General features: G+C 69.1%; 16 protein-coding genes across 16 annotated transcripts; 5 read left to right on the plus strand and 11 right to left on the minus strand.

Annotated features, from left to right (window-relative positions):
- Positions 1-196: 196 nt before the first annotated feature.
- Positions 197-2,683, minus strand: Q8F55_006592 (uncharacterized protein; the record flags this gene model as incomplete). Its single annotated transcript, XM_069355049.1, has 1 exon — positions 197-2,683. The coding sequence occupies one exon, from the start codon at positions 2,681-2,683 to the stop codon at positions 197-199; it is 2,487 nt and encodes an 828-aa protein (XP_069207120.1).
- A 753-nt stretch (positions 2,684-3,436) lies between these two features.
- On the minus strand, positions 3,437-4,008 carry Q8F55_006593 (uncharacterized protein; the record flags this gene model as incomplete). The annotated part of the gene is made up of 5 exons (XM_069355050.1): positions 3,437-3,637; positions 3,674-3,695; positions 3,734-3,798; positions 3,847-3,868; positions 3,902-4,008. The coding sequence occupies 5 exons, from the start codon at positions 4,006-4,008 to the stop codon at positions 3,437-3,439; spliced, it is 417 nt and encodes a 138-aa protein (XP_069207121.1).
- A 337-nt stretch (positions 4,009-4,345) lies between these two features.
- On the minus strand, positions 4,346-5,871 carry Q8F55_006594 (uncharacterized protein; the record flags this gene model as incomplete). The annotated part of the gene is made up of 8 exons (XM_069355051.1): positions 4,346-4,495; positions 4,667-4,718; positions 4,757-5,063; positions 5,186-5,310; positions 5,346-5,450; positions 5,516-5,623; positions 5,701-5,739; positions 5,780-5,871. The coding sequence occupies 8 exons, from the start codon at positions 5,869-5,871 to the stop codon at positions 4,346-4,348; spliced, it is 978 nt and encodes a 325-aa protein (XP_069207122.1).
- Positions 5,872-6,198: 327 nt separating this feature from the next.
- On the minus strand, positions 6,199-7,157 carry Q8F55_006595 (uncharacterized protein; the record flags this gene model as incomplete). Its single annotated transcript, XM_069355052.1, has 6 exons — positions 6,199-6,392; positions 6,446-6,562; positions 6,600-6,701; positions 6,733-7,015; positions 7,051-7,086; positions 7,119-7,157. 6 exons carry the CDS (start codon positions 7,155-7,157, stop codon positions 6,199-6,201), a joined length of 771 nt encoding a protein of 256 aa, XP_069207123.1.
- A 687-nt stretch (positions 7,158-7,844) lies between these two features.
- Q8F55_006596 (uncharacterized protein) lies at positions 7,845-8,641 on the plus strand (the record flags this gene model as incomplete). Its single annotated transcript, XM_069355053.1, has 4 exons — positions 7,845-8,091; positions 8,127-8,249; positions 8,282-8,389; positions 8,427-8,641. 4 exons carry the CDS (start codon positions 7,845-7,847, stop codon positions 8,639-8,641), a joined length of 693 nt encoding a protein of 230 aa, XP_069207124.1.
- Positions 8,642-9,807: 1,166 nt separating this feature from the next.
- Q8F55_006597 (uncharacterized protein) lies at positions 9,808-10,476 on the plus strand (the record flags this gene model as incomplete). Its single annotated transcript, XM_069355054.1, has 2 exons — positions 9,808-10,150; positions 10,220-10,476. 2 exons carry the CDS (start codon positions 9,808-9,810, stop codon positions 10,474-10,476), a joined length of 600 nt encoding a protein of 199 aa, XP_069207125.1.
- Positions 10,477-11,266: 790 nt separating this feature from the next.
- Positions 11,267-12,854, plus strand: Q8F55_006598 (uncharacterized protein; the record flags this gene model as incomplete). The annotated part of the gene is made up of 4 exons (XM_069355055.1): positions 11,267-11,490; positions 11,526-11,821; positions 11,855-12,026; positions 12,059-12,854. The coding sequence occupies 4 exons, from the start codon at positions 11,267-11,269 to the stop codon at positions 12,852-12,854; spliced, it is 1,488 nt and encodes a 495-aa protein (XP_069207126.1).
- A 1,457-nt stretch (positions 12,855-14,311) lies between these two features.
- GUT1_3 (Glycerol kinase) lies at positions 14,312-15,934 on the minus strand (the record flags this gene model as incomplete). The annotated part of the gene is made up of 3 exons (XM_069355056.1): positions 14,312-15,440; positions 15,475-15,568; positions 15,616-15,934. 3 exons carry the CDS (start codon positions 15,932-15,934, stop codon positions 14,312-14,314), a joined length of 1,542 nt encoding a protein of 513 aa, XP_069207127.1.
- Positions 15,935-16,708: 774 nt separating this feature from the next.
- On the minus strand, positions 16,709-17,413 carry Q8F55_006600 (uncharacterized protein; the record flags this gene model as incomplete). Its single annotated transcript, XM_069355057.1, has 3 exons — positions 16,709-16,899; positions 16,932-17,159; positions 17,194-17,413. 3 exons carry the CDS (start codon positions 17,411-17,413, stop codon positions 16,709-16,711), a joined length of 639 nt encoding a protein of 212 aa, XP_069207128.1.
- Positions 17,414-18,089: 676 nt separating this feature from the next.
- Q8F55_006601 (uncharacterized protein) lies at positions 18,090-18,790 on the plus strand (the record flags this gene model as incomplete). Its single annotated transcript, XM_069355058.1, has 2 exons — positions 18,090-18,309; positions 18,345-18,790. 2 exons carry the CDS (start codon positions 18,090-18,092, stop codon positions 18,788-18,790), a joined length of 666 nt encoding a protein of 221 aa, XP_069207129.1.
- A 221-nt stretch (positions 18,791-19,011) lies between these two features.
- Q8F55_006602 (uncharacterized protein) lies at positions 19,012-21,003 on the minus strand (the record flags this gene model as incomplete). Its single annotated transcript, XM_069355059.1, has 7 exons — positions 19,012-19,184; positions 19,222-19,274; positions 19,312-19,495; positions 19,698-20,300; positions 20,571-20,681; positions 20,715-20,831; positions 20,865-21,003. The coding sequence occupies 7 exons, from the start codon at positions 21,001-21,003 to the stop codon at positions 19,012-19,014; spliced, it is 1,380 nt and encodes a 459-aa protein (XP_069207130.1).
- A 328-nt stretch (positions 21,004-21,331) lies between these two features.
- On the minus strand, positions 21,332-22,100 carry Q8F55_006603 (uncharacterized protein; the record flags this gene model as incomplete). The annotated part of the gene is made up of 4 exons (XM_069355060.1): positions 21,332-21,501; positions 21,535-21,648; positions 21,680-21,808; positions 21,917-22,100. The coding sequence occupies 4 exons, from the start codon at positions 22,098-22,100 to the stop codon at positions 21,332-21,334; spliced, it is 597 nt and encodes a 198-aa protein (XP_069207131.1).
- A 719-nt stretch (positions 22,101-22,819) lies between these two features.
- Q8F55_006604 (uncharacterized protein) lies at positions 22,820-23,123 on the plus strand (the record flags this gene model as incomplete). Its single annotated transcript, XM_069355061.1, has 2 exons — positions 22,820-23,081; positions 23,113-23,123. 2 exons carry the CDS (start codon positions 22,820-22,822, stop codon positions 23,121-23,123), a joined length of 273 nt encoding a protein of 90 aa, XP_069207132.1.
- Positions 23,124-23,195: 72 nt separating this feature from the next.
- Positions 23,196-23,519, minus strand: Q8F55_006605 (uncharacterized protein; the record flags this gene model as incomplete). The annotated part of the gene is made up of 1 exon (XM_069355062.1): positions 23,196-23,519. The coding sequence occupies one exon, from the start codon at positions 23,517-23,519 to the stop codon at positions 23,196-23,198; it is 324 nt and encodes a 107-aa protein (XP_069207133.1).
- A 398-nt stretch (positions 23,520-23,917) lies between these two features.
- Q8F55_006606 (uncharacterized protein) lies at positions 23,918-24,577 on the minus strand (the record flags this gene model as incomplete). Its single annotated transcript, XM_069355063.1, has 1 exon — positions 23,918-24,577. One exon carries the CDS (start codon positions 24,575-24,577, stop codon positions 23,918-23,920), a length of 660 nt encoding a protein of 219 aa, XP_069207134.1.
- A 734-nt stretch (positions 24,578-25,311) lies between these two features.
- On the minus strand, positions 25,312-26,250 carry Q8F55_006607 (uncharacterized protein; the record flags this gene model as incomplete). The annotated part of the gene is made up of 2 exons (XM_069355064.1): positions 25,312-25,550; positions 25,593-26,250. 2 exons carry the CDS (start codon positions 26,248-26,250, stop codon positions 25,312-25,314), a joined length of 897 nt encoding a protein of 298 aa, XP_069207135.1.
- Between the last annotated feature and the right edge of the window lie 284 nt (positions 26,251-26,534).

The raw sequence follows: 26,534 nt of genomic DNA on the forward strand, positions 1-26,534 counted from the left end.
TACTGTAGCACTATTGTATACAACATGTATCACGACAACGGATTAGATGGGGCAAGAGAAGCCGGGGACCGGAACTGGGCATGGTAGGTAGATGGGCTTGATGGTGGGCGGCGGGGCCGCAAGACACAGGACGATGCCGATGGCGCTCGCTCATACTTGTCGCACGCTCGCTCGTTGGTTGCTTCGCAACTCTCTCTTACTCATTCGCAACGCCCACCCGCAGCTCGTCCCACGCACCAACCACCTCTGCGGCCGTCGGGCGCGTGCTCGCCACCGGGTCGAGCATGGCGCGCAGCACGTCGCGCACGTCGTCGGGCACGCGGGTCGCCGGCGCGCCGAGGAAGAACATGGCCGGTGCGCCGTCCTCGTAGGCCGCCGCGTCGGGTGGCGGCACGGCGGCCACTGGGGCGTCGAGCGCGCTCGTCGGCGAGCGCAGCGACGTGGGCGAGCGGCGCGAGCGGAGCGAGTTTGAGCGCGACGCAAGCGACGACGAGCGCGTCACGCCCGGGCCGGTTGGGCTGCGAAGCGACGACGCGCGCGACACGGGCGTGGGCGACGTCGGCGGCTCGATGGCGACCGGGTCGGGCTCGTCGTCGCCCCGCAGCAGGCGCTCGATCGGGTCCGCGCCGTACCCTGTGCGCTTCCACGCCGCCCAGAGCTTTGCGCCGGCCGGCGAGTCGCCCGTCTGCGAGACGGCGAGGTCGTCGCTCGCCTTGATCGACTCGGCCGACCCGACGCGGTGGATGGCCGGGCGCTCGGGCTTGTCATCGTTGGGTGGCGAGACGTGGAACGGCGACAGCAGGTCGGCGGGGAGGATGGACCCGCGGGGTCCTGGGCGAGTGCTGGGGCCGGGGACTCGCAGCGAGCCGCCGCGGCGCACGAGCGTGGCGTCGGGAGTGGCGATTGGCGCGTTGTCGTCGCGCCAGGCCGACGGATACGGCGAGCCGGCAGCAGTGCCGGGCACGACCTCCTCGCCGACTCTGGACAGCCGCTCGCGCTCCTCCCAGTCCCAGAGGCCGCCATTCCGCACGTGGTGGATCATCTCGACGCCGCGGCAGCCGCGGTACGGCTCGCGGCCAGTGATACACTGGTAGAGCGTGGCGCCGAGGGCGAAGACGTCGATGGGGAATGAGAATGGCGCCGCGGGGTCGACGAGCTCGGGCGGCGAGAACGGTAGCGTGCCGAGCCCGACGCCGTCGGTCGGCGGGTGCGCCGGGTGGATCAACAACGAAGAACCAAAGTCGCTCAGGCGGAGATGCAGGTCGTCGGTCAGGAGCAAGTTTGACGGCTTGACGTCGGCGTGGACGACGCCGCGTGAGTGGACCCACTCGAGGGCCTCTGCCGCCTCGCGCGCCCAGCGGCCCCAGAGCTCGGCGCCGACCAGATCGGGACTGGTACGCAGGATGCGGTCGAGGGACCCGAGGGGCGCGTGCTCGAGGACAAGCACCAGCCGCGAGACATTCGCCGTTGGCGGGGGCGGAGGCGGCGCTTCGAGATCCACGCTCTGCCTTCCATCGGCATAGATTGTGCTACTCCGATGCCGGAGGGCACGGGATGGCGTCCATGGCGCACCGTCGACCAGGTCGCTCGATGACCTCACATGCGCGCGCGCCGGCGCGTCATCCCCGCCGTCCTCCTTGACAGCGATCAACTTGACGACGTACACCCTCCCTCTTGTGGTCTGGTGACGCTGACGCACACGTTCCCGCAGCGGGCTCGTCGCGCGCCCCTGTGGCTCGCCCTTGAGCCTGTTGAGGAAGAAGGCTTCTCGCAGGCCCATGGTCTGCGACTCGCGGTCCGCCGCCAGCCGCTTGGCGGCACAGAGCGTCCATCCACCGGCAGCCGGCGCGCCCCGACCAACACGCTTGTACGCGCCGAGGTACGCCCGCGCGTAGCGCCCCTCGCCGAGGAGGTACGCCGGCTCGGGGTACAGCCTGAGCTGGATGTCGTCTGCGTTTGGCGGGCGGGGCGGCTGCCATGCTGCCGAGCCCGAGGTGCTGGGCAGGCTCGGGCTCTGGTGGAGCGGGGAGAGCGCGTCGTCTGCGGCTGCGTCATCGGGCGGCGGGGGCGGGGACGGGAGGCTCGGCAGTGTCCTTGCGCGGAGGGAGCTCGCGCGGCTCAGCGAGAGCGGGGACGGAGTCGGCGCCGGGCCGAGCCCGAGACCCGGTGGGGCGAGTTTCGGCGCGGGCGGCGGGGTATCGGCCGCTGCGGACGCGAAGAAGCTCGACGTCTTGGACGCCGGGGCGGGGGTCGTCGTCGCGGGGCGGAGTGGCGACGTCGGGCTCGGCGCCGAGAGATAGCCCGGGGACGTGGGCAGGCTGGCGGGGGACACCGCCAGCGGGATGTGGTCGACGACGACGGGCGGGGGCGGGGTACGGCTGCGGCGCGAGGGGAGGGAGACGTCGAGGCGGGGCGGGGGCGGGGGCGTCGGCGTGTCGCCCCAGGACGTGTTGAAGAGGTCGTTTCTTGACGCGCCGGCGGCGGCGCCGACGGGGGGATGGGACGCGGTGCGGGGCTGCGGGGTGGCCGGGGCCGGCGCGAGGCGGGGCACGGACGACGAGCGCTTTACGCTTACGCCGGTGGCGGTCGCTGCTGCAGCTGCGACCGCGGCGGCGATGCTCGACCCGCGGGGCGGGAGCGAGGCGGCGTCGAACGGGCTCGGCGCGCGGACTTGGTGCAGCATGTCGGGGGGTCGGGGGGGGGGGGGGCAAAGCCCGGGCCTGGGTCGGGACGGGGCCGTAACCCGGCCGGTGGATCGGCTGGTGGTGGGTGGCGGCGCGGGGGGGATGGATGCGCGGGCGTGGGCGTGGGCGTGGGCGTGCGCGATGCGCGTGTCGCGATGCAACGGCGTCGGTGATGGCGAGGGGGAGTGATGGAGCGACGAGTAGAGCAGGCGCGGTCGAGTTGGTAGTCAGCGGCTGCGAGGTGAGTCAGAGTGGCCATTGGGGGGGCGGTTGGCTGGGCTGGCGTCGAGCCCAGTCAGCCGGGTGAGTCGTCGCGGGTCCGGCGACTGTTCTGGACTTGGCCCCTGGCAGAGGGGGGGGGGGTGCCTTTTCGGCGATGTCACCGTTGTGGGTCAGGGCGCGCGCGTGGGTGGGCGGCCACGAGTCTCTGCATTCCGGCGCACTCACCGACGCAACATGACTCGAGTCGCTGCGGACAAGCACGCAGGAAAAGCAACGCACCGCTTGGCGTCATGAGCGATAGCAGCGGGACGCTATCGCCGGCAGCGGGACACTGCATCGGCGGCATCAACAACAACGGCGCGACGCAGCCTATGCATAATCGTCGCGACGGCGCTCCCACGCTCCCCTTGCTCCGTCGCGTCCCCGTCGTCAACTGGTCGCCTGCCCCAAAACGCCAAGCCGAGCACTCGCAGAGCATTCGCCGTCGCTGCTCGCACCACCGGCGCGGCCTCGCCACGGCTCGGCTCGGGCTAACAGTAAATCGGCACACAACACTGCACGCCGCACGGCCGCCCGATACTGAACCCAAAGCACAGGACGTACGCCGACGTCGGGTTGCCGCAGCTGAACCCGCAGCAGCAGAGGTCGACGGTGAGGGCGGTGGTGTGTGCGGGCGGAGGCGGCTCGACGACGCCGGCCTCGGCAGCGCTGACGGCCATGGGCTGTGTCGTCTAGCCTGTCAGCGATGAAGGTTGCACCCCACCCACTCGAGGCTGCTCGGTCACGGTCCTGCGTGTCGGTCAGCTAACCCCAGCCCCCGAGCGTACACGTTCGTCGTGGTCACCCCGTCGCGCGTCACCTCCTCGGTCGTCGTGACGGTCGCTGCGCCGCCCTGCCGCCGCTGTCAGTGCTCGGTGCGGGGAGCGCCCCGCCAACCCACCCGCGGCTGCTCGGTCACCGTCCTGCGCGTCAGCCGTGCCCCAGCCCCCACTCACGTCACCTTGACGCGCCCCTGCGCGTTGGTCACCTCGCGCACCTCGGTCGACTTGGCCTTGCCGAACCAGTTGGACGTCTTGGACGACGTCTTGACAGTCTCGCTCATGGTGGTGGAGGGTGGGTGGGCAAAGGCAGCGAGCCAAGGTCGGTCTTTATGCCCCCCAGGTGGCCAGGTGGACAATGTGGCCAGTGGCGACGAGTCGGTGCATGGGCCCATGGGTGCACGGTGCGCACGGTGCACAGCAACGCACGGTGCGCACGCGCCCACGGCTGCACGGCGCGCTCGGCGTCGGCCCGACCCATTGTTATTCTCGTCGACGCACATTGCTAGCGCAGGTCACGGCGACGCCTCAAGGGAGATTGCACGCCTCTTGCTCCTGCAGCACCGCACCCACGGCCACGAGCAGTGCTGCCATGCATCTTTACTATGTACTCACGCCCACCTACCACTGCACGCTTCCGCCAAACTCGTCGGTCGCAGCCACGAGCAGCTTGGTGATGCCCGCCTCGTGCGCAGAGTGGCCCGCGTCGTCGACAATGTACAGGCGCAGCGCGTCGCCCCACGCCTTCTTGAGGTCGTATGCGGAGCGGGCCTGGGGGGTTAGTTGGGGCAGCAAGGACAGCGAGCGTAGCGAGCGGCTTGAGCGGCGGGGGCGGAGATAGCCCCAGCGACAGGCCAGCGTCAGGCCAGCGACACACCCGCTCGGCGCCAACTCCAGTGCACTCCCACCCCCGCCCACGCCGCGCTCTCCCACCCCACTCACCGGGCAGACACAGTCGTAGCGCCCCTGCACGACAATGATCGGAATGTGGCGGCTGTGCTACGTCAGCCCCGCCCGCCCCACCCCACTCACACCTTGTCGAGCTGGGCCTGGCTGATGAGGTGGCCGTCGGGGAAGAAGCCGTTGTTGACAAAGTAGTGGCACTCGATGCGCGCAAACGCCCGCGACCACTTGGGGTCGTTGGTCGCGCGCGCGACCATGACCGGGTCCTGGTACAGCTTGCTCGTGCTCTCCTCCCACGTTGCCCACGCGTTGGCGGCGGCGAGCGAGGTCGCATTGTCGTCGGACGTCAGCAGCTTGTAGTAGGCCGAGATGAGGTCGGAGCGGGCGGCGGGCGCGATGTGGTCGTGGTAGGGCTCGAAGGCCTCGGGCCAGATGTCTAGGAGTGTCAGCGGCGAGCGGCGAGCGAAGCGAGGCGAGGCGGCCACGGCAGGTCACACGCGACGATCGGCAGTGCCGACGCCGACGTCCCCACCACCCGTCGCCTCCCCCCCCACTCACGACTAGCCCCGTCCTGGTAGAACCACTGCAGCTCCGACTTGCGGAGCAGGAAGATGCCGCGGAGCACGAGCGCGGCCGTGCGGTCGGGGTGTGTCTGGGCGTACGCGAGGGAGAGGGTGGATCCCCTGGGTGTGAGCGCGTCTCAGCACGCCGCACGCACCAAGATCCGCCAAACACGAGCCACTTTGCAATGCCGAGCTTCTCGCGCACGCGCTCAATGTCGGCCACGAGGTCCCAGGTGGTGTTTTCGCGCAGCTCGGCGGTGCTGGCGGCGTGAGCTATCGTGATCGATCTCGCAGCTGCCGCCTCGCCGGCTCGGCGCACACTCACGGCTCGCTCCGCCCCGCGCCGCGCTGGTCGATCAGCACGATGCGGTACACTTTCGGGTCGAAGTAGATCGTGTCGTCTGGGCCGGTGCCGCCGCCTGGCCCGCCGTGGCTGGGCGTCAGTCCTCCTCTTCTCCCACTCGGCCTACAGGAAGACGACTGGGGTCAGCGAGTACCAGCACGCCGCACGCACCAGGCTTGCCGTTCGGGTTGCCCGCTTGCCAGAAGCTGCGCGTGAGCGGTTGCGTCGTCGGAGTCAGCTCACTACACCGTGTGCAGGTCCGACACCTTGAGTGTCTGGCTGTCGAACGGCGCCGAGGCGGGGTACGCTGCCTTGGGCGTGAGGGGCGGGGTGGGCATGGTGGGTTGGTGGTGGGGGTGGGTGGTGGGGAGAGTGGTGTTGAAGTAGTGCGACCATGTGATGTCACTTCGCACTCGGGCCTTCCGCAGTGGCGGCGGCGTGGACCAGTTGCCGCCACTGCGGGGATGGGCCCGCTGGCGACACCGGGCCAGTTTCCACCAGCGCGATGCTGCATGCATGCGGGCCGCCAGAGCGCGCTGCATGCATGCGGCTTGGCACTGACTTTGACTGCTGCATCCCTTTGACTACAACGCGGCGTGGCAACTCCTGGCGGTGCGGCGGGCCGCCTCCCCCCCCGCGGCTCGCTCCGCTCGCCGCACACCCGTCTACAGGAACCTCGCCACCCCGCCGTCCACGCGCATGCTCGTGCCCGTCACAAACGACGCCGCCGGGCTGAGGAGGTACAGCGCCGCGGCCGCCACCTCGTCGGGCTTGCCGTTGCGCTTGAGGCTCGACTTTGCCTTTGCGGCCTCCTCCATGCCCATGGCCGAGGCGGAGGCGGTGAGCGGGGTTTCGATGTCTGCGGGCGTGAGCGATCCTGTCCAGTACTTCCCCCCCCCCTCGCGCACTCACACCCCGGGCAAATCGCGTTCACGCGGATCCCCTTGGGCCCGTACTCCGCCGCGGCGTTGGCCACGAGGCCGCGCACGGCAAACTTGGAGGCCGAGTACGCGGCGATGTACGGCAGGCCTGTGGTCAGCTTCCTCCAGTCAAGCGGCTCGCCCACCCTCCAGCCCCGCGACCGACGAGATGGCGACGACGGCGCACCCCGCGCCCTTGGACGGCGAGGCGAGGAACCCCGCGAGCGCGTGCTTGAGCCCGAAGAACACTACGTCAGCGCACCCAGGCGGACAACGCACCGCCCTTGGCGTTGACGCCCATCACGCGATCCCAGTCCTCCTCCTTTGTCTCGTGGAGCGGGGAGGGGGAGTGCGCGATGCCCGCGGCCAGCACGGCCGCGTCGAGCCGGCCCCACTTGCCCAGCGTCTCGGTCGTCGCCTGCTCGCTCGTCGCTTCGCGGCTCGTGTCCCCCTTTACGACGAGGACGCGCTCCGTGTCGCTGCCGAAGGACGCGAGCGCCGCCTCGATCGACGCGTCGTTCACGTCGACGAGGGTCACGTTCGCGCCGGCGCCGAGGAGCGCCTGGGCGTCAGCTCGGCGGGCGGGGGAGGTCGTACCTTGACCGTGGCGAGGCCGATGCCGCTCGCGCCGCCCTGGCGTCAGCGCTGGCGGGGTGACTACGCACCGTTACGATCGCGACTTTGCCTTGGAACGAGGTGGACATGGTGCTTGGGGTGGGTGAGGGCTAGGCAATGTTGACCCCCGGGTTGATATACCCGCCAGTCGGCCTTGTCCGGCAACGAGGTACGCGGGCATCAACAGCCTAGCGGGGCCCGAAGCTCATCCCGCCAAAGATACCGAACAGCGACGGCGACGGCGCCCGGCGCATGCATAGGGCTGGCCAGCAGCAAGCGCGTCGCCACATGCATGTGCCACAGCGTCACGGCCCACACCCACGTGATGCACCCGAGACGGACGCACCGAGCGCGATGGCGGCTCTGTGCGCTCCAAGGCCCCCTCGGCGCCGGCGCGCCGTGCGCTGCGCTGCGCTGCGATGCACTGGTCATCCAACTGCTCCATCCCGCACCCACTGGTCGCAGATGCAGTCGCGCCGCACGCCGCGGCTCGCCCCACGGCGCGTCGCGCCTCGCTGCCTGCCGCGCCAAGAGCCAAGCCCAAGTTCAGGTCATGTGGCGTCTCTTTCTGGACGCTGGCTCGCCCACCTCGCCGCCATCCGTGCCGGCGAGCACGAAAGACGCGCTTCTGTCCCCCCACCCCGCCCCCGTCCCAAGCGCAGGCAACGAGCGCGCTCAGCTCGCTGCCTGCACCATGTCTCCCATCTCTTTCACTCTCTGCTCATCGCTCGAAACTCACGCACCTCACGCTCACACCCACACACACGCTCATTACAATGCTCGCCACTGTCCTTCTCCTCCCGCTCGTGGCCGCCGGCCCCCTCTTCCAGCGCCAGGCCGCCTCGTCCGACGCCGCCGTCTCCGAGAGTGCCGTCGCCGAGTCGAGCTCGGCCGCCGCGGTCGCGTCGTCCTCTGCAGTCTCGGTCGCCCCGTCCGCCGCCACGGTCAGCGAGCCCCCTGTGCCCAGCACCACGTCGGTCATCGGCACGGTCCAGTTCACGGCGCCCACCTTCAACCAGTTCTGTAAGTCGCCTCCTCGTCCGCGCTCACACTCCCAGGGCAGATCGGCCAGCCCAACCCCGTCACATGGACGCCCATCAACCAGGCCGTCGACCTGTATCTCGCCAACGAGACGCCCGACCTCCTCCCCGGCGGCAAGAATTACCTCCTCGCCTCTAACCGTGGGTGTGGGGGCTGACCCAGCTGACCCCAGTCCCCGCCAACACTGCCAGCTTCAACGCCAACGAGAAGCTCATCGCGTCCGGCGCCAAGCCCGGCAGCAACTACTATGTCTTCCTCACGCCCGTCGGCAACTCGATCAGTGAGTAGAGCGTCAGCCAGCAGCGTGCTCACCCAAGACAACCTCGCGACCTCGGGTGGCTTCAACGTCCTCGCTGCCGCCGCCCCGCAGACCGGTACCAACAAGCCCTCTGGCTCGGCGAGCGCGTCGGCGTCCGGAGCCTCTGCGTCGGCCTCTGCGTCGGCCACGTCCAAGCCCAGCTCGGCCGGCAAGGTCGCGGGCGTGAGCGTCGCCGCGGCCATCATCGCGGCCGTCGGCGCCGCCGCGTTCTAAGCGCGGTGAGGCGCCGCGTCGTCGGGCGTGTCGAATCCGTGCCGTCGCAGTATCAGGTTTGCTCCGGGTTAATGCAGTATGCAAAGCTTGACTTGTCGCGTGCGTGAGGGTGAGGGTGAGACGCGCTGTGCGACCACCACCTCCACCGTGACGTCGCGTCTGCTCGTGTCGTGTCGCGCCGTGTCTTGCCGTGCCGTGCCACACTTGTGCCTGCTTCGCAGCTCTGTTGAATTGGTAGCTCCAATAAAGGCGGTGTCGTCGTGACGCTCTTGACGTCGTCGAGGTCTAGTTCAGGTCGCTGACACGAACGGGGTCGACACATGTGCAGTCACGAGGGCGGTTGCGTGCCCAAGAATGGAACTGGGGGGGTTGTTCGAGGCAGCAGACTTGCCGCTGCGCATGTGATGTCATTTGGCGTCGCGCACTTGTCACTGTCGCAGCTGTGACAGAGTCCTTGTTTTGCATTGTCCCTGGTCGCGCCAATGGCCCATCGCGCGTTTTAGGGTGCGTCAGTCGTGTGTCGTCGTCGCCGCGGTCGCTGTCGCCGTCGCCACCCGTCATCGCTGACTCAATGTCGCTTGCTCGTTGGCGGCGCAGTTGGACGCGCAGTTGGACGCAGTTGCAGTGTCGCACTACGGCGCACAGCTTGTCGTCAGGCAAAAACAAGAGTCGATCGGTTGGGAGGGGGAAGGAGGAGGAGGAGGGGAAGGACGAGAAGGCACGCGACCCGACCCACGGTCCGCACCCCGTCGCGCCCGTCGGTCGGTCGGTCGGTCATGCCGCGGTACGCCGCCTGCTGCGGCCAAACATGACCCCCCCCCCGCCGTCGTCCCCCGGCCCCCCCCCCCCCCTCCCCCCTTGTCGCCGTGTCTGGCGTGCGTGCGTGCGTTGCCTTGTCGCGCTGGTGGGAAACTGTGCCAGGTGCATCGGAAACAGGGGCAAGTCTGCCAAGTTTCTATTCTTACGCGCAACACCACCACGACCAACACCAACACCTTCCTCGCCTTCCCTCACGACCAGACCGACCATCGACGCGTCAGTCTGCCTGCCCGTCACACCCTCCCCCTCACACCTTATAAACCCCTCCAAACGTGCCCATCCTTCCTCGCATCTCTTCCTCTTCCTTTCTATTCACCACTTCCTGTTCCCCACCCAAAACAACCACAATGCTCGTCACCAAGGCCCTCATCACCCTCCTCCTCCCCATCGCCCTCGCCCAGTCGTCGGCCGCCCCCGACCCGGAGGCTGACCCCTCTGGCGCCGCCGTCTCGGCCGACGCCTCGGGTGCCGAGGACGGCGGTGCCGCTGGCGCCGAGGCCACTCCCTCTGCCGGCGCCGGCGGCACCTCTGATGGCGAGGACGGCCTCCCCGGCAGCGACGGCGAGGACGGCACCGGCCCCTCTGCCGGCGCTGGCGGTGTCGGTGGCTCTGGCGGTGCTGGCGGTGCCGGCGCTGCTAGCACCCCCGCTATTGGCGCTTCCTCTGCCGTCTCGTCTGGTGCTGGTGCCGGTGAGTAACTCGTGCTCGTGCACTCGCCACATGCACTCGCCACACTGAGCACATCGCTGACGCCCACAGCCGCCTCGGGTGCCGCTGGTGGTGCCTCGGCTGCTTCCTCTGGCGCGGCGGCTGGCGCTTCGCACGCCTCGTCTGCCGGCGCCAGCGCCGCGTCGGGCGCGTCGGGCGCGTCGTCCAAGGCTGCCTCGTCGTCGGCCCGCTCGTCGACCTCTGCCTCGGCGTCTGCTTCGACCTCGCAGGGTTCGTCGGCCAACAACGCCGTGACTGTCTCGGTCTCGCTCATGTTCGCCGGTGTCGCCGCCGCCCTCGCTCTCTAAGGTGGGTCCCGATGGTTGTTATCACGGCAGCAAGCTGACCTTGTATCAGGGCCAGCCAGGCACGCACATGCCAGCTCCAGCCACGGCGAATCCAAACTTGGCCGTGGCGCTGCTCTTTATACACCGAACACCCTTTGAGCACCCTTTGCACCCTGCACCCTCAATACCTTGTAGCCTTTGGCAGCTCGGATTCTAGACGACCGACACCCTCACGAGAAATGAAACTGTTCATGTTGATTGTGCTGCATGGGGGGAGGGGGGGGGATGCGGGGAAGCTGACTGGATTGGGTGAAGCGGGAGTGGCGCGCAGCCAGTAGACGCGCAGCAACACCATGGGTTGCGGCAAACAAGCTCTACTGGTGCATTTGTATTCGGGGGTTAGAGGGGTCATTTAGGGTATTGGCGTGGTGATTAGGTCGATTAGGGGCAGGACAATGGCCGCCTAGCTTGATGTGGCGGCGGCTGCTCCAAGTGAATGCGCCGGCGGCGACGACGACGACTGTGCGCCTGTCGCCACCACCCTGTTGCGCCACAAAAAAAGAGTCCTGGCAGATCCTTTTGTCGCCTCAAGTCTGGCTCGCCACGCAGCGACGCGCTGCACTGCGCTGCACTGCGCTGCGCCCACGGCGACCCATGCACCCACTCCACCCAGCCAGCGCCTCCATCACCACATGCAAATGCACATGCCTCCTTGTTGTCATCTTCACCGTCGCGTCCGCCGTCGTCCCCGCCGTCCGGTGAATGAGCGGCCCCAGCTCGCCACACTAGCCCCGTCCCACCCCGCCGCGCGATGCTCGACCGCCGCCGCACCCTCCTCCGCCTCGGCGTCGCCCTCTACGCGGCAGCCGTGACCGTCATGCTGCTGCGGCACGACGGCGGCGCCGACCTCTGGCTCCCGGTCGCGCGCAGCGCCGGCGGCCTCGCCCTGGCACCGCCATCACCACCCCCTCCGCCCCCCCAGTGCTCGATCTGCACCGCCGGCCCGGTCGGCGCGCGCATGTGCTCCGAGTATGGGTAAGCTCCCCTCCCCCCTCCGCTGCTCACCACAGCCCCGACGCCATGGCCCGCCTCGTGTCGTACGCTGGCACCAACCACCGGCTGCGGCGCGCGCTGGCGCGCATGCGCTCGGGCCGCCCGTTCAGCATCGCGACGATCGGCGGGTCCGTGTCCATGGGCCACGGGCTCAAGTATGACGAGCCAAAGGCGTACGCGCCTGTGAATATGCACGGCCGCCTCTTCGCCTGGCTCAACGACACGTTCCCCGCGCCGGGCGGCAGCGTGTTCGACCCGCCTGGGCGCGTGCCGGACGCCAACGTCTGGGTCAACGGCGCGCAGCCGGCTCGAGGTGGGTGCGAGGGTGGGGCGAGCTGACCGCCAGGCGCGGATTACTTCTCCATGTGCAGCCAGCTGCATGTGCCGGAGGACCCCGACCTCGTGGTCGTCGAGCTCGGCATCAACGACCCGCCCCACACCATCACGGCCGTCAACTTTGAGCTGCTGATCCGCCAGCTGCTCGAGGCCGAGAGCCAGCCGGGCGTGCTCGTGTTCAAGTGGGTCGGGCGGTGGGACTCGCTGACGGCAGTGCGTTTGCGCTCAAGTTCGACATGATGGCCATGGGCGCCGAGCTCAACCACGGCGTCGCCCAGTTCTACGACGTGCCGACGCTGACGGTGCGCAACGCGCTCGCCCCGCTCATGGCGCACGACAAGAAGCCCATCGTCGAGTGGTTCACGCACGACGTTCCCGCCCCGAACCCCGAGACGCTCGAGGGCGTCGACATCCGGCACTTTAGCGACAAGGGGCACGAGATATCCGCCGACATGATGATCGCGTACCTCGAGCTGCAGCTGTGCGAGATGGACCGCGCCGAGGCGGCGACGCCGGGGTGGACCGTCGACGAGCTGTATCCCTCGGCCCCGCTGTTCCCCAACCTCCTCATGGCAAAGTGGGACCCCGAGCACCCTGCGCCGCCCATCAAGCCGACGTGCATCGCGACCAACTCGGACAAGTATCCGCTCGCGCCCGCGCGCCAGACGGGCTGGAGGGCATGGCAGTGGAAGGACAAGAAGTACCTCGTCGCCGATGAGCCGGGGTCGACGATCGAGTTCGAGTTCTCAGCGACGCGCGGCACGGCGATCCTGTACTTTCTCCGCTCGTTCGAGTTTGGCCTCGGCACGCTCGCGTGCGAGATTGACGGCGTGCCCGGCAGCCGGAAGAAGATCCCGGGCCACTGGACCGAGCCGTTCAATATCGGCCGGTCGGAGCGCTGGGACGGGCTCCAGCCGGGCAAGTACGTGCTCAAGTGCGAGCTGCTCAAGGAGACGGCAGATCCGAAGGGCGGGACAGAGTTCAGGCTCATGGCGTTGATGACAATATAGAGGGGGAGGGCCGGCGGAGGGGCCGCTGCCCAGCCAGCATTGTACCATACCATATGCACGGAGTGGGGCTTGCGAGTGTGCCACGGAGAACCGCCCACTGCCACCCGAGACGCCGCAAGCCAGCCGCGGATGGCTGGCGGGCCCAACTGGCGGCGCGGAAAGCGGCAGTGGCGGCCGCCGTCCTGAGTCGGCCCGACGGGCTGGCGAGCCACACGACGTGCGGCAGCGACATGCATCGCCGCGACTCTGGGGCAACCCAATGCACGATGCATACAACCCAGACGACACAAGACGACTGCGCTACGCCACCCCGCGCCACTTGGGCGCGCGGTGCGCCTCCTTCACCACGGCCAGGAGCGCGGCCGACGCGCCCAGCAGCGCGCCGACGAGGCGGCGCGTCGCGGCCTCTGCGTGGTTCTTGGGCGGGGGCGCGAGGCGGGGTCGTGGGGGGCGGGGGCGGCGCCGCGCGGGGCGGGCGAGGAGCGCGAGGGGGGGTATTGGCTCGCTGCTTGGGCCTAGGGCGAGGGCGAGGGCGGCGGGGGACAACGGGGGCGACGACAGCGCGACACCACCTGCGTCGCGGTCAGCGGGGTCGGGGCTCGACTCACAGAGTTGGCCGGGCGCGGGGCCGTCCACCGACACCGACACCGACACCGACGCGGTCGCTGCGAGCACGGCGTGCGCGACGAGCAGCAGCAGCACAAGCGGCGCGAGGCGGGGCATCCTGGCCAGCGGGGGACGAGGGCGAGTGGCTCGTGCAACCACCCCCGATGCATGCCTATATCTACCAGCTCCGATCCACCCACCGCACACACCAGCCCCCGCATCCATGTCTGTCTGTTCAGCAAGCTCGACACCTGCCACAGACGTGCCTGGCCCTGAGGCAGTGGATGGGCCGGTGTGGCGTGAGTTGTGATGACGGGACGGTCGGAGCGCGGACAATACAAAAGGTTTCAGCGCGCAAGAATAGGCTAGACACGCTCGTGTGAGAGCGTGAGATGCACGCAGTACGCCGCACGAATGCGCCGAACCACGCCGCGAATAGCTCGACCCCGCCGCCGCCGCCGCGCCGCCGCCGCAATGGGTGGGCCGACGACCACACCACTGCCGCTTCCGGACCCGCAACTCCCGCCGCGCGACAGTACCTATGCCGTAGCGTCCACCGCACGTCGCATGGCGAGCGGAGCGGGATATGGGATGCGGGACGGCTTGTGCTTGTGCTTGCGCTTGTTTACGTCTTGGACCTGGTCATGTAGCGACGCCTCGAGCTGGACAGCACCGTGCCGGTGGCCTCGTCGTGCTGATGCTGGTCCTCAGCGTGTCTGGCACGCTGCCCCCGCCCGCCCAAGTGACCGCTGCATGCTGCTACTGTCCCGATATGATTGATCCCTGCTCTCGGCAGCGAGCCTGGTGGCAAGGAGCCTCGGCACACCTGCCCCGGCCTCGCCGGCGGGGCACTACTCCTTCCAATGCATCGCCCGCTCGACCGCCCGCTCCCACCCCCGCCACCGCGCCGCGCGGTCCGCGTCGTCGTTCTGCGGTCGGAACGTCTCCCGCCCCGCCACATTCACCTCGCGCAGCGTCTCGGGCCTCGCCAGGTCCCAGCCAAAGCGCTTGAGCGCGACGCCGGCGCAGATGGCCGACCCGAGCGCCGTCGACTCGCGCATCACGGGCCTCTCGACGTCAATACCCAAGATATCTGCCTGGAGCTGCATGCACAGGTCCGAGTTGGTCATGCCGCCGTCGACCCGTAGCACCGACAGCTTGTGGCCCGAGTCCTTGGCCATGGCCTGCAGAATCGCGCGTGTCTGGAAGCACGTCGCCTCGAGCGTCGCACGCGCAATGTGCGCGCGGTTCGTGTACGCCGACATACCCACCAGCGTGCCCGCCGCCGAGTCGTCCCAGTACGGCGCGAACAGGCCCGAGAACGCCGGGACAAAGTACACCCCGCCCGTGTTCTCGACCTTGCGTGCCAGCGGGTCAATGTCGCTCGCGGTCGAGATAATCTCCATCTGGTCGCGCAGCCACTTGATGCTCGAGCCAGCGACCGCGATCGAGCCCTCGAGCGCGTACGCCGTCTGGCCGGCTACGCGGAAGGCCGGGGTCGTGAGCAGCCCGTGCGTCGAGGGCACCGGTCTGTCGCCGGTATTGAAGAGCATGAACGCGCCGGTACCGTACGTGTTTTTTGCCGACCCCTGCTCGACGCACTTGTTGCCCACGAGCGCCGCCTGCTGGTCACCAATCATGCCGGCCACGGGCTTGCCTATAAACGCGCCCGACGTGATGCTGCCGTAGATCTCGGCGTTGGACACGATCCGAGGCAGCGCCGCCTCGCGCACGCCAAAGAACGCGAGGCACTCGGGGTCCCATGCCGTCGTGCGCAGGTCCATGAGCATGGTGCGCGACGCATTCGTCACGTCGGTGAGGTGCAGCCCGCCGTGGACGCCGCCGGTGAGGTTCCACAGGATCCACGTCTCGACCGTGCCGAACATGAGGTCGTCCGTGTCGTGTGCCGTCCTAACCTCTGGCACGTTGTCGAGCAGCCACTTGACCTTGGTCCCGCTAAAGTACGTCGACAGTGGCAGCCTAGCCGTCAGCGCTGTTCTCACACCCCACCCACCCAGTCTTGGCCTTGAGCGCCTCGGTGCCCAGGGGCGAGCGGCTGGCGAGCTCGTGCACCGTGCCGGTGTTACGGGTATCCGGCCACGCGATGGCTGTTGCGTGAGCCCGCGCCGACACCCCCCCCGACGCCCCAACTCACCATTGTACAGCGGCAGGCCGGTGCTCCTGCTCCAGACGCACGTCGTCTCGCGCTGGTTGGTGATGCCGATGCCGGGGACCTGGTCGAGGCCGATGCCCTTTGCAGCGAGGGCGGCGGCGACGCCGTCGAGACACAGGTGCACGGTACCGATCAGGTCGGCGGGGCGCTGCTCGTGCCACCCCGGCTGGGGGTAGAGCTGGTCGTACTCGATCTGGTGGGTGGCGACGACGGCGGCCGTCGCGTCGAACGCGATGGCGCGGGTGGACGTGGTGCCGACGTCGACCGAGACAATGTACTCTGGCTTGCTGTCGATGGTCATGGTGGAGTGGGGGGATGCATGGTGCCGGCGTGCTTGGCTTTGGGCGGGCGCGGGGGCGAGGAGGCTGGGCGTGTGAGTACGAGGTCGAGGTGGTCGGAACGCGGGTATGCGTGCGGGCGTCAACAAGTGACCCGGGTATCAGCTCGACGGGCCGGCAACAGTCGGTCGGTCGGGTGACTTGAAACACGGCAGCCAACGTGGGAGCGGGCGCGACGCAGATGCCGCAGGCGGCTGCGAGGGGACGGGAGCTCAGAGTAGAGCGAGCAAGCACAAGAGCAAGGCAGTGGCAGCCTTGTACTGTGAGAGCTCTTGCGAGCTCGCCGGGGCAGGCAGGCAACCGCAAGCTCGAGCCAGCACGTCTCCCGAGCCAGCACCACCTCGCGCCTCTTGGCCGCGCCCTTCTCCTCTCTCGTCGCGAAAGACCCCCGGCACAGAACTCACCTCGTAAAGCGGCCTCGGCGCGCAGCCTCGCCGCCGACGCGCCGAGCAATCGTCGGCCCCACAAGCCCGGCAGACCCCGAGAGCCAGCGAGCGGCGGGCGCGGGCGCGAGCGCGGGCAGCGCCAGCAAGCAGCGGCGGCCCACAGCACCGGTCACCGCGCGCCCCGTAGCCTGTCCTGCGCGCGCGAGGCCCGCAGCGACATGTCTCATGCGAGTAGAGTGAGTGTGGACGCTCGGAGTGGAGGCGCGGCGAAAATTGGCCAAGTGGCGGGGCCGCGGGGCAACTCGCGGCCGATGACGATGGCGATCACTGCATAGTCCACGCCCTGGGCGACTACAACACGGCAGCGGCGAGAGCGGCGGCGAGCACGCCGCCGAGGCCGACGCGCGCGCGGCGGCCCCCGCCGCCCGGGACACCGCCAGAGCCGTACCCGACCCCGACGTGCAAGCTGATGGTGGGCACGCCTGGGTCCTCCAGCTCGCCGGCGTCCCAGATCTCAAAGGCGTCGCTCTGGCCGAGGATGTCTGGTGTGAGCTAAGCCTGCGGGGCCACTTACTCCCGTTCCCCGCGTCGACGAGGAGGAGGACGTACCCGCCCCCCAGGGAGGCCGAGGCGAGCGCCGTGTCGACGACGTTGACCTGCCCCACGCCGCGGGGCACGTCCTTGGCGAGGCGCAGCGGCGCGGCGAGCAGCGACTTGTTACCGTTGGTGAGGAGCACGTCGACGGCGACCTCCTGCTTGCGCCAGTCGGCCTCGCTGTAGCCCCTGGTCCCGTTGACCGTCCCTGCGCGTCAGTGGGCGACGGCGGGGCAGCTCACAGCCCTGCGTGCGCGTCGGGAAGAGGAAGAGGGCGGGGTACGCGGGCGCGGTCGGCGCGGGCGGCGGCGCCGGGGGGAGCGGGAGCGGCGCCTGCGCGCCGCCGCCTGGCGCCGGGGCGGTGGGAGTGGCGAGGGAGGACGCGGGTGCGTCGCCGCTGAGCTGCGCGGCGGCGCTGACGAGGAGGGCGAGGGGGAGGGCGAGCGCCGCGAGTATCCTCATTGTGGTTGGTGAGCAAGAGACGTCGAGCAAGAGGCAAGAGTGCACGTCGAGGACAGCGCAGTGCCGCTGCATTGCTTCTCACCCTCCCCGAGCGCGCTCGCATCCACCTCGTCTCCACTCCTCGATCCACTACAGCTTCTGTCGCACCCCGCACCGCCCATCGCGCCAGGCACATTCCGCCCGGGTCGCGGGCCGAGCGTGGCGCCACAGCGAGACGACAATAGCCAGAGCAGCGGCAGCGACAATAGAGCGAGGCGGGCAGCTGACACTGCGACGACGAGCTGGGAGGGGGGTGGGGAGGGGGGTTGACGCGGGGTACTAAAGCCCTCCTGCTGGCCGTGCAGCCGGCCACCCCCCAGCCATGCCCGCCGCCGCGCTCACCCTCGACCTCGCGTCCCACCCCGTGCGCGGCCCGCTCGGCACGCACGTCTGCGCCGCGGCCGCCGCACTCCTCGCGTGCGCGTGCCTCGGCCTGATGTACCTCAGCGGCGTCGACGGACGGGTGGCGCTATGACGAGCCGCACCGCAATTCTCGGCGCCGCGGCACCGCACGCGCCAAGCTCCGCATGGCCCCGCTCCCGCTGCTGACGCCACTCGTGTGGCCATAAATCCGCCTTAAGACTGGCGTGTTTGGCCGCCTTCCCCCTCTTCCCCACCACCCACCACCACCACCACCATGCACCTCGCCTCCCTCCTCCTCCTCGCGCTCCCCCTCGCCTTGGCGCAGTCCCCCACCGCCTCGGGCAGCACAAGCGTCGCGCCGTCCGCCTGGCCCAATGACAAGCCGCTGCCGTCGCTCGCGCCGCCCCCCGGGCCGGGCACGCCGGGGTCCACCGCGCTCCCGGTGCCGGCGCGCAAGGGCGTCACGTTCAGCACGCCCAACGCGACTGCGTACTGTGAGTGGGTGTACGAGCCAGCCAGCTGATAGCAGGGGTCAAGGGCAAGGGGAGCACGTACAACGAGGCCGTGTGGACCTCGCTCTACCACAACGCCGAGGTCGGCGCGCTCGCCCCGTTCAGCCTGTGGGTCGCGCACACCAACGTCTCGATGCTCGGCAAGAGCAGCCTCGTCTCGAACAACTTGCTCCAGGTGCAGCCCGGCCTCGACCCGCTGCATAACCCCAACAGCACCGTCTTCTACGCTGGAAACCTCGACTCGGTCGTCCCCGGCCCCGGGTACGTCGCGGCCCTCATCGTTTCCGGCAACGAAATCTTCGCCGTGTCCGAGCCGTTTGAGATCAAGCCCGAGGGCACAAAGTCGTTGGCGACGAGCAAGCCGAGCAAGGCCGGTCGTCGCGCCGCGCTGCCCGTGGGTTCCGGCGTCGCGCTGCTCGTTGGCGCCGTGGGCGTCCTTGGCGGCGCTGCGCTCCTGGTCTAGCCTAGCAAGTCGTCCAGTCGTCCAGTCGTGCCATACAGTGGTAGAGCCCGCACGGAAACAGGTAACAGTAGTAGCAGGGGTACAATACCATGCAGTATTATAGTCTACAAGATGCGTAATGAATGTCCTTGTCATGGTCGTGGCGTGGGGTGGGGCGGTCCCGTGTGCGCTCGGAGGTGGGGCGGGGTCGTGGCGGTGGCTGCGGCGTCGAACGCTCGCGCCTAGGCCACGGCCGCGACAGCAGCGAGCAGCGCGACGGCGGCGCCGACGACGGCCGCGGCGCCAGAGAAGCGCGGCGCGCCGTCGCTCTTGGGCTTGGCGTCGTACGGCGGGGGCAGCTTCTCTGCGAACCCGCGGAACTTGATCTCGAAGTACTGCGACGTGGCGTAGACGTCTGGGCAGTGTGAGCGGGGCCAGAGACTACGACTTACGGCTCAGGTCCTTCTCGTCGACCATCATGACCATCCAGCCGGCCGCGGCCTGTCTGTGCGAGTCAGTGTCGGTCAGCAGACGCCACTCACGCCGAGTTGGGCACGCCAGCCGACATCGAGCCGTTGCCGCCAGGCAGCGTGTAGATGCCAAAGCTGTTGCGCGAGATGGCGAGGTCGCGGTTGACGAGCAGGAAGGTGACGGGCGTGGCCGGGTCGGGCGCGCCGGCTCCCGTGTCCCAGTTCCACAAGACGACCGAGCGGCCCGACTGGACCCCTGGGGGTGTTAGTGCGCCGAGCATGCCGAGCACCAAGTGCGAGGCGGGGTGGAGCGGATGTGTGCGGCGGAAAGACTTGCGGCAGTGCCGCCGAGCGGGACCGGGCGCCGTGTCGACGCATGCCCGAAGGCAAAGCGCTGCCCTGCACGCCTCGTCGCTCGGCCTCGCCAGTGCGCTCGCCCGCGCCGCCAGCCTACTCACAGTAGTCGGACGCCCCGGGCCAGGTGATGGCTACGCCGTTGCTCGTCTTGCCGGGGACCGGGAGCGTCGTGTTGATCGTCGAGATTGCGCTCGACGTGCTGCTCGGCGCGCTCGTGTGGTTGCCCGACGTGCCGTTCGTGGGGCTGGGGAACGCCGTGCCGTTGAGCGAGACGGTGGCGTTGGGGCTGAGCGTGATGTTGCCCGAGGGCGAGGGTGCGTTGGTGCTGTTGCCGTTGCCGCTGCCGTTGCCGCCGCCGTTGCCGTTGTTGGTCGGTGCGGGCGCGTCCGAGTTGCCTTGCCGCCGCCGTTCGAGTTGCCGCCGTTGCCGCCGTTGCCACCGGACGAGGTCGAGTTCTGCGCCGCGGCGAGCAGCGGGACGAGGAGTAACGAGAGTAGTGGTAGGCGCATTGTGGTGGGAGAGAGTGAGAGAGAGTGAGAGTGCGATGTTGACACGCCAGGAGTCGCACGAAAAGGCTGGGCGGGTAGCTAGCTGGTGGAGGTTGATCGAGGGCGAGGCACACCGCCTTTGCGGGCCGACGGCGGCGGCGGGGGCCGAGGCACGAGATCTCGTCTCGACGACCACCGAGGAGGACTGTCGCGTCTCTGACCCACCCTCCCATCCACATTATGTATACATGGCGTACAAGCTACATTATAGGCGCCGACCAGCGGCAGTTAGATGAGGAGGGCGGCGGCAGCGGCGGCGGCAATAGCCGCGGAAGCGACTGTCGCGCGCGACGCGCCGCTCGTCCCCGGGAGGTGCGTGTGCTGCGGCGAGAGGGGGGTCGTGCCGCTCGGCTTGATGTCAAACTGGCCCGAGACGGCGACAATGTCTGGGGGTGAGCGCTGGCCCGGCCCCCGACTCGGACTCACCGACACCGACGCCCGCGGCCGTCAGGAACAGGGTGTAGCCCGAGGCCGGGGGCGCGCGGCTCACGATGCTATTGTTCTTTGGAATCTCGATCGACATCCACTGCGGCGGGGCTGGGGTCAGCTGGCCTCCGGGGGGCAGCTCACAGTTGCTGCTGAGGAGCACGGGGGACACAAAGGCCTCGACGAACGGGTTGGTGAGGTACAGGTCGGTTGGGATGTCGACGCTGAGCCAGACGACCGAGTTCTCCGCCCCGAACACCCCTGGGGTCAGCGCCGTCCGTCAGCGTCACGTACAGTACTCGCCCGGAAGGGGGAAGAGAAAGGTCGTGAGGTTGCGGTTGTTTGCCAGGTCGAGCGCGTGCGCCGGCGCGGCGATGAGGAGGGCGAGTGCGGCGAGCATCAGCGCGGCCGCGGCGCGGGCGAGGGCCGCCATGGTCGTCGGTCGGTGGGTGATGTGGTGTCGTGTCGAGATGTTTCTTTGACACAATGCACAATGCAGAATGCGTGCTGCGCCGAGTCTGACTCGCTTCTCTACTCGCTTGCCGGCATGCACGCCCCCGCGCAGCCCATCGCGCCCCCTCGCCCCGCCCCGCCCCGCCTCGTCTCGCCGCCCGCAGCCGCTGGGGCCCACGACTGTTCAGGTGGCGCCGGGCGTGGCACCGAACATAACACTCTCTGCTCCGACTCCTCCCTGGCCGCCTAAGGGCAAGTCGGTGGCACGGTCTATTCATGCATTGTCCAAGAGTCCATACACCGGGTCGTCACCACCACACGGCCCACAGCACGCCGCCCACGCCGAACATGGCCGCAAGTGCGGGCACACACGGTGATGTCGAGCCGCGCGCCCCCGAGTCCTGCATGTTGGCTGCCGCGGCGGGCGGGGCCGCGTCGCGTGGGAGCACGGCGAACGGGTCCGACGTGACCAGCACCTCTGGGCGTCAGCGCTGGCCCGATCGCAACCCACCCTCGAACCCCGCCACGGCGCTCGCATCGGCAAAGAACACGACGTACGCGCCCCCGGGGGGCACGCCGGCAATGTTCCTCGTGCGGAAGCGCACGCGCGTGGTTCCGGGCGCGACTGGCGTCAGCGGATTCAAGGTGAGACGCACCGGCAGAGGCCAGGAGCGCGAGGTACGGCCGGGCCGTGTCGCTGTGGTTGCGGTTGGCGAGGTAGAGGTTGGCGGTGGTGTCGAGAGCGCGGGAGAGAGTTACGTGGGCGTGCCGCCGTTCGAGCGTCCCTGGGGGTGGGCGAAGGGGGGGGGGCGGGGTTGGGAGTGGTGAGGAGGTCAGAGTCAGATGTCAGATGGCGTTGTCAGCAGGTCGTCCAGGCCAGCCTGCCCACGCACAGCTCGTACTGGCGTTCGGGTAGGCGAAGACGACGGGGTCGGTGTTGTCAGGTGTGATGGGCGGCGAACTGGGGGTCGGGGCGGGGGTCCACTCGGCCGGCGGCATCGGCGACCACGCCGGCGCGGCCGTTGCGTTCGGCTGGGGGAAGTTGGCGCCGAGGGTCGCGTTGTGTGGGTCTGGCATGGTGCTGGGTGCGGCGGGGGTGAGTGGGGTGAAGCGGGTGGTGGTGGGCGTGGTTGTGGTGGCCGTCGTCGTGAGGGCGGTGGAGGAGTCGGCGAAGAACGAGGAGGACGACGACGAGGACGAGGCCGACGAGCTGGCGTTGACTGGGCAGGACGTAATGCTGATACTGTCCCCGAGGAAGGACGAGTTGGCGGACGAGGGCGAGGTCGTGGGGAGCACGGGCTCCAGGAGCGGGGGGTAGGGCGGGAGGAGGGCGGCCGAGACGGAGAGGGAGAGTATGCACACGAGCGAGAGGAAGAGAGCGGAGATAGTTGGGCCAGCGGGCATGGGAGTGGGGTGGAGTGGAGCGACGCGACGAGCACTCGCGACGAGGTGTAACAATGTCAGTCGCGCGCGCTTGGGCCGGTGGGGCGGGGTGTGGCACAGCTTGCACGGTCGGGGGTGCGGGGGGTGCGGGCGCGGGCGGCGCGGTCGGCTTGCGTACACGTGCACCACGAGGAGGGCGAGGAGCACGGTGGGTACAGCGACGACGCCGAGCAGCTCGGTGGGCGCCTGCGTCGCGGTGCACCCCGCCACTCCGAGCGTCAAGAACACGCAGCAGCGATCCTCCGTGCCGAGGCTCACGCCGCTCCTGAACACCGCTGGGCCAGTCTCACGCGCCATGCCCACCGCGCCACCAGCTGTCTCGTCACTCTCCCTCCATCGCACCAGCATCGACAATGGGCAGCGTCGCCAGCGTGCTTAGCCCAACGAGCTCCCCGAGCCAGCCCGACACCCAGGCGCTCTTGCGCGAGATCGCGTCCGTCGACCGCTCAGGCAGTGGCGATCAGCGTGCCCTGCTCGAAGCCGTCCTCGCGGCACAGCAGCGCCTCCTCGCGGCGCAGGAGCGCGCCATCCGGCTGCAGTACCTCGCCATCGAGATGCAGGCGTACACCATCGCAGCGATGGGCCTCATGGGGCTCGGCATGGCGCTGGCGGCCAGTGAGTGGCGTGTGGGACGGGCTGACGCCAGGAAAGCAGTAGGGGTAGTACATGACATGTTGTACAGCGTCAAGCGTCGTGTATGGGTATCGAGTCGGCGTGGACAGGTGCGCGCTAAGCGAGGAGGGCCGCGGCGCCGACCAGCAGCGCGAGTGCCGAGATGGCAGGGGCGACGCGCGCCGCTCCGCTGTTCTTCTGGCTGTTGTTGACCCCGGCGTTGGCCGGCGCCGCGGCGGGCGAGATGCTCGCGGTAGCGGCGAGGGTGGGCGCGCCGCCGTCGGCCGTGGCCGCGAGCGGGGCGGCGCCGGCCGCGACGGGGGCCTCGGCGCGGGTGTCGAGGGCGGGGGCGAGGGCGCGGGCGTCGGGCTGGGCCGGGTGTGCGGCGGCGGCGGCGGCAGTAGCGGCGAGCGGGACGAGGAGCGCGGCGGTGAGCTTCATTGTTGTTGTGGGTTTTCTCGGGGTCGCCGTCTGGTTTATGAACCCGGCGATGTTTACATGGATGCCATGGCTTTGTTTACATTGCCATGGCCATGCTCGTCGCGAGGCTGATAACAGGGGTAGTGTTTGGTCGAGGAGGGTGGTTGTGACGACCAGCCCCCGGACGCAAGGCCCCTCCCGTTCCAGCGCCTGCTCGACGAGCAGCGGTCGCTGGCGTGCATGGCTTGCATGCATGCAACGCAGTGGGGTGTCGTCCCAGTGCTTGTTGATGTGTGGCTGGGTGACTGGGCAAGTGTGGTCGACGCCACCAAACACTGCGACACGACACTGCTTCACGCACATCCACCACCCACTGGCCGTACGCATTGCATAGGATACAGACCAGGCCACCCGCCGCGCTAGGCGTCCGTGCCGTCCGCGCCGTTGGCCCCGTCCGCGCCCTTGCTGCCTGGCTTGCCCTCGGCCCCGGGGCTGCCAGCGGCGCCGGCCTCGGCTTCGGAGGAGGCAGGCTTGGTGTTGGCGCCGTTCTTGGGCTCGGGGGATGGCGCCGAGGACCCCGGGTTGCCGTCGGCTCCTGGCTTGCCGGCCTTGCCGTCGCCGCCGCTGTTCGACTCGGAGGAGGCAGACTTGCCATCAGCCCCATTGGCGCCGTCGACGCCGGCGCTCCCAGCCTTGCCATGACCGCCGCTCTTGGCCGCCGAGGAGGCAGACTTGCCGTCGGCGCCCTTGGCCCCCGCGCTGCCGCTCTTGCCCTTCTGGCCCTTCTTGCCGTTCTTGCCCTTCTCGCCGTTCTTGCCTTTCTTGCCGCTCTTGCCCTTCTCGCCGCTCTTGCCACTACTGCCGCCCTTCCGGGCCTTGCCCCTCGCCCCGTCCTGGCCCCTCGCCCCGTCCTTGCCCTTGACCCCGTCCTCGCCCGCCGCCCGCGCAACGGGCAGCACCTGCGGCGCGTCGCGCGCGTCGACGCCGGCGGCGAGCTCGGTGCCGGCGGCAGCGGGCGCGGGGCGCGCAGCGGCGAGCGCGGCGAGGAGGAGGAGGACGGCGGCGGCGGTGAGCTTCATTGTGTGTGGGTGGGCGTAGGAGGCCCGGCTCTGGCCTCTTATGCTGACACTCCCCGCGCGATACACGCACGCCGCTTGGGCGAGCAGTCAGACACGAGCACGTCAGCGTCAGAACGAGCACGACTGCCGCGGTCAGAACACGCAAGCTGGCCATCCACCCGACACGACGCCCAGCCCCGTACATGCCGCGTGTAGAGATGCCGGCGCTTCGAGAAGACTGCGCGACCGCCGGTTGGTGCCCGGCGACTTTCCGCCCCCGCTGGTCCAATGCACGGCGCTGCCGTTGACTGGCGTGCAGATTGGCGTGTCGACGCTGTGGCGTGGGTTCTGCGAGCGGGACGGACGGGATGAGCTTGGTTGAGTGGGGCAGGTGCATTGGCTGTTGTGGGCGGCATGTGTGCGTTGTGTGTGGTGTGTGTGGCTGGGTGCTGGGTTGGTGTGTCGACTGGGGGAAGGGTGGGTGGGTTGACTTGGACACACGCCGGGTGGACAGTTGCAGTCGGTCGCAAACACTGGCTGCTTCACACCCACATCCACACCCTCCACTCGGCACTCGGCATCCTCGATCCACACACCGCCACGCCGCCTCCCCCTCGACACAGCGCCTCCCCACTGACAATCACTAAATGCATGAAGGAATACTAGGCGGCTCAAATGTTCGGGCCATGTGTGACGGCCGCAACACACACGGGGGCTTGTTTTGGGGCTAGGCAACTAACACTCGCGCCTCACCCTTAGAGGACGAGGACGGCAGTGAGCATCGCGAAAGCGAGGGCCGCACCGGCACGGACGGGGGTCTTGAGCTCGGCAGCGCTCGAGGGCTTGGCCGACGCCGAGGCCGAGGCCGACGACGAAGGCTTGCCGGACGACGACGGAGCCGACGACTTGGAGGCCGAAGCGGCGGCCGAGCCAGAGGCCGAGGGGCGGGCAGATGCAGCACCGCTGACAGGAGGCTTCGAGGTGGGGCCGGAAACTGAGGGGTTAGCAGTGTCACTGCCAGCGCTGGTGTACTCACCCGGAGTGGACTGGACCGATTGAGAGGCGAGACTCGAGGGGACAGCCGCCGAGCCAGTGGGCTCAGCCGAGCCCGAGTCGACGGCAGAGTCCGAGGCGGCGTCCGAGGCAGCGACGTCCGAAGAAGCGGCGTCCGAGGCGGCGACGTCCGAGGCAGAGGCAGCGTCCGACGACGCGACGTCCGAGGCGGCAACGTCGGAAGCGGCGGCGTCCGAGGGAGTAGCGACGTCCGAGGCGCCAGCCTCCTGACGGCGCTCGACGGTGTCGTCGGTCTCCTCGGTGTCGTCGGTCTCCTCGTCGTCACCCTCCTCGGCGTCGCCCTCCTCGGCGTCACCCTCCTCCTCGGCGTCGCCCTCCTCGGCGTCACCCTCCTCGGCGTCACCCTCCTCCTCGGCACCCTCCTCCTCGGCGCCCTCCTCGTCATCACCCTCCTCCTCGTCACCCTCCTCCTCGTCACCGGCGTCCTCCTCGTAGTAGTCGGCCGAGTCGTCGGTGTACTCGCCAGCGTCAACGGCGGTGGTGTCAACGACGTCGGTCGAGTCGAGCGTGTCGTCGACGGGGGCGACGTCGTACGTGGCGTCGTCCTGGCGGGCGACGGCGCGGGCCGTGGCCGCGAGGGGGAGGACGAGAAGGGTGAGGGCCTTGGCGATGGCGACCATTATGAGTAGTAGTGTTGTGTGGTAGGTGGGTGGTAGGGGTACAGGAGTGGGGGGAGGGTGGAACGAGTGTTGAGGGAAGGTGGACAGTGCAGTTGGAGTTGAAAGGGGGTGCGGTTGGGGCTTATAAAGGTCGGAGGGCGGGTGGTGGGTGCGGTGCGAGAGTGAGCGGTGCGCTGGCCATGGCACTGGCACTGGCGCCGGGTCGCGTCGTCGTCTCGGAGTGCCGTCGCGTTGCTCGCCTTCGCTCGGTGGTGCACTGCATCTTCCCTCGTCGACGCCCTTTT

The sequence above is a fragment of the Vanrija albida genome, assembly GCF_041260175.1.
Source record: "Vanrija albida strain AlHP1 chromosome Unknown contig_5, whole genome shotgun sequence".
Taxonomy (NCBI): Eukaryota; Fungi; Basidiomycota; class Tremellomycetes; order Trichosporonales; family Trichosporonaceae; genus Vanrija; species Vanrija albida.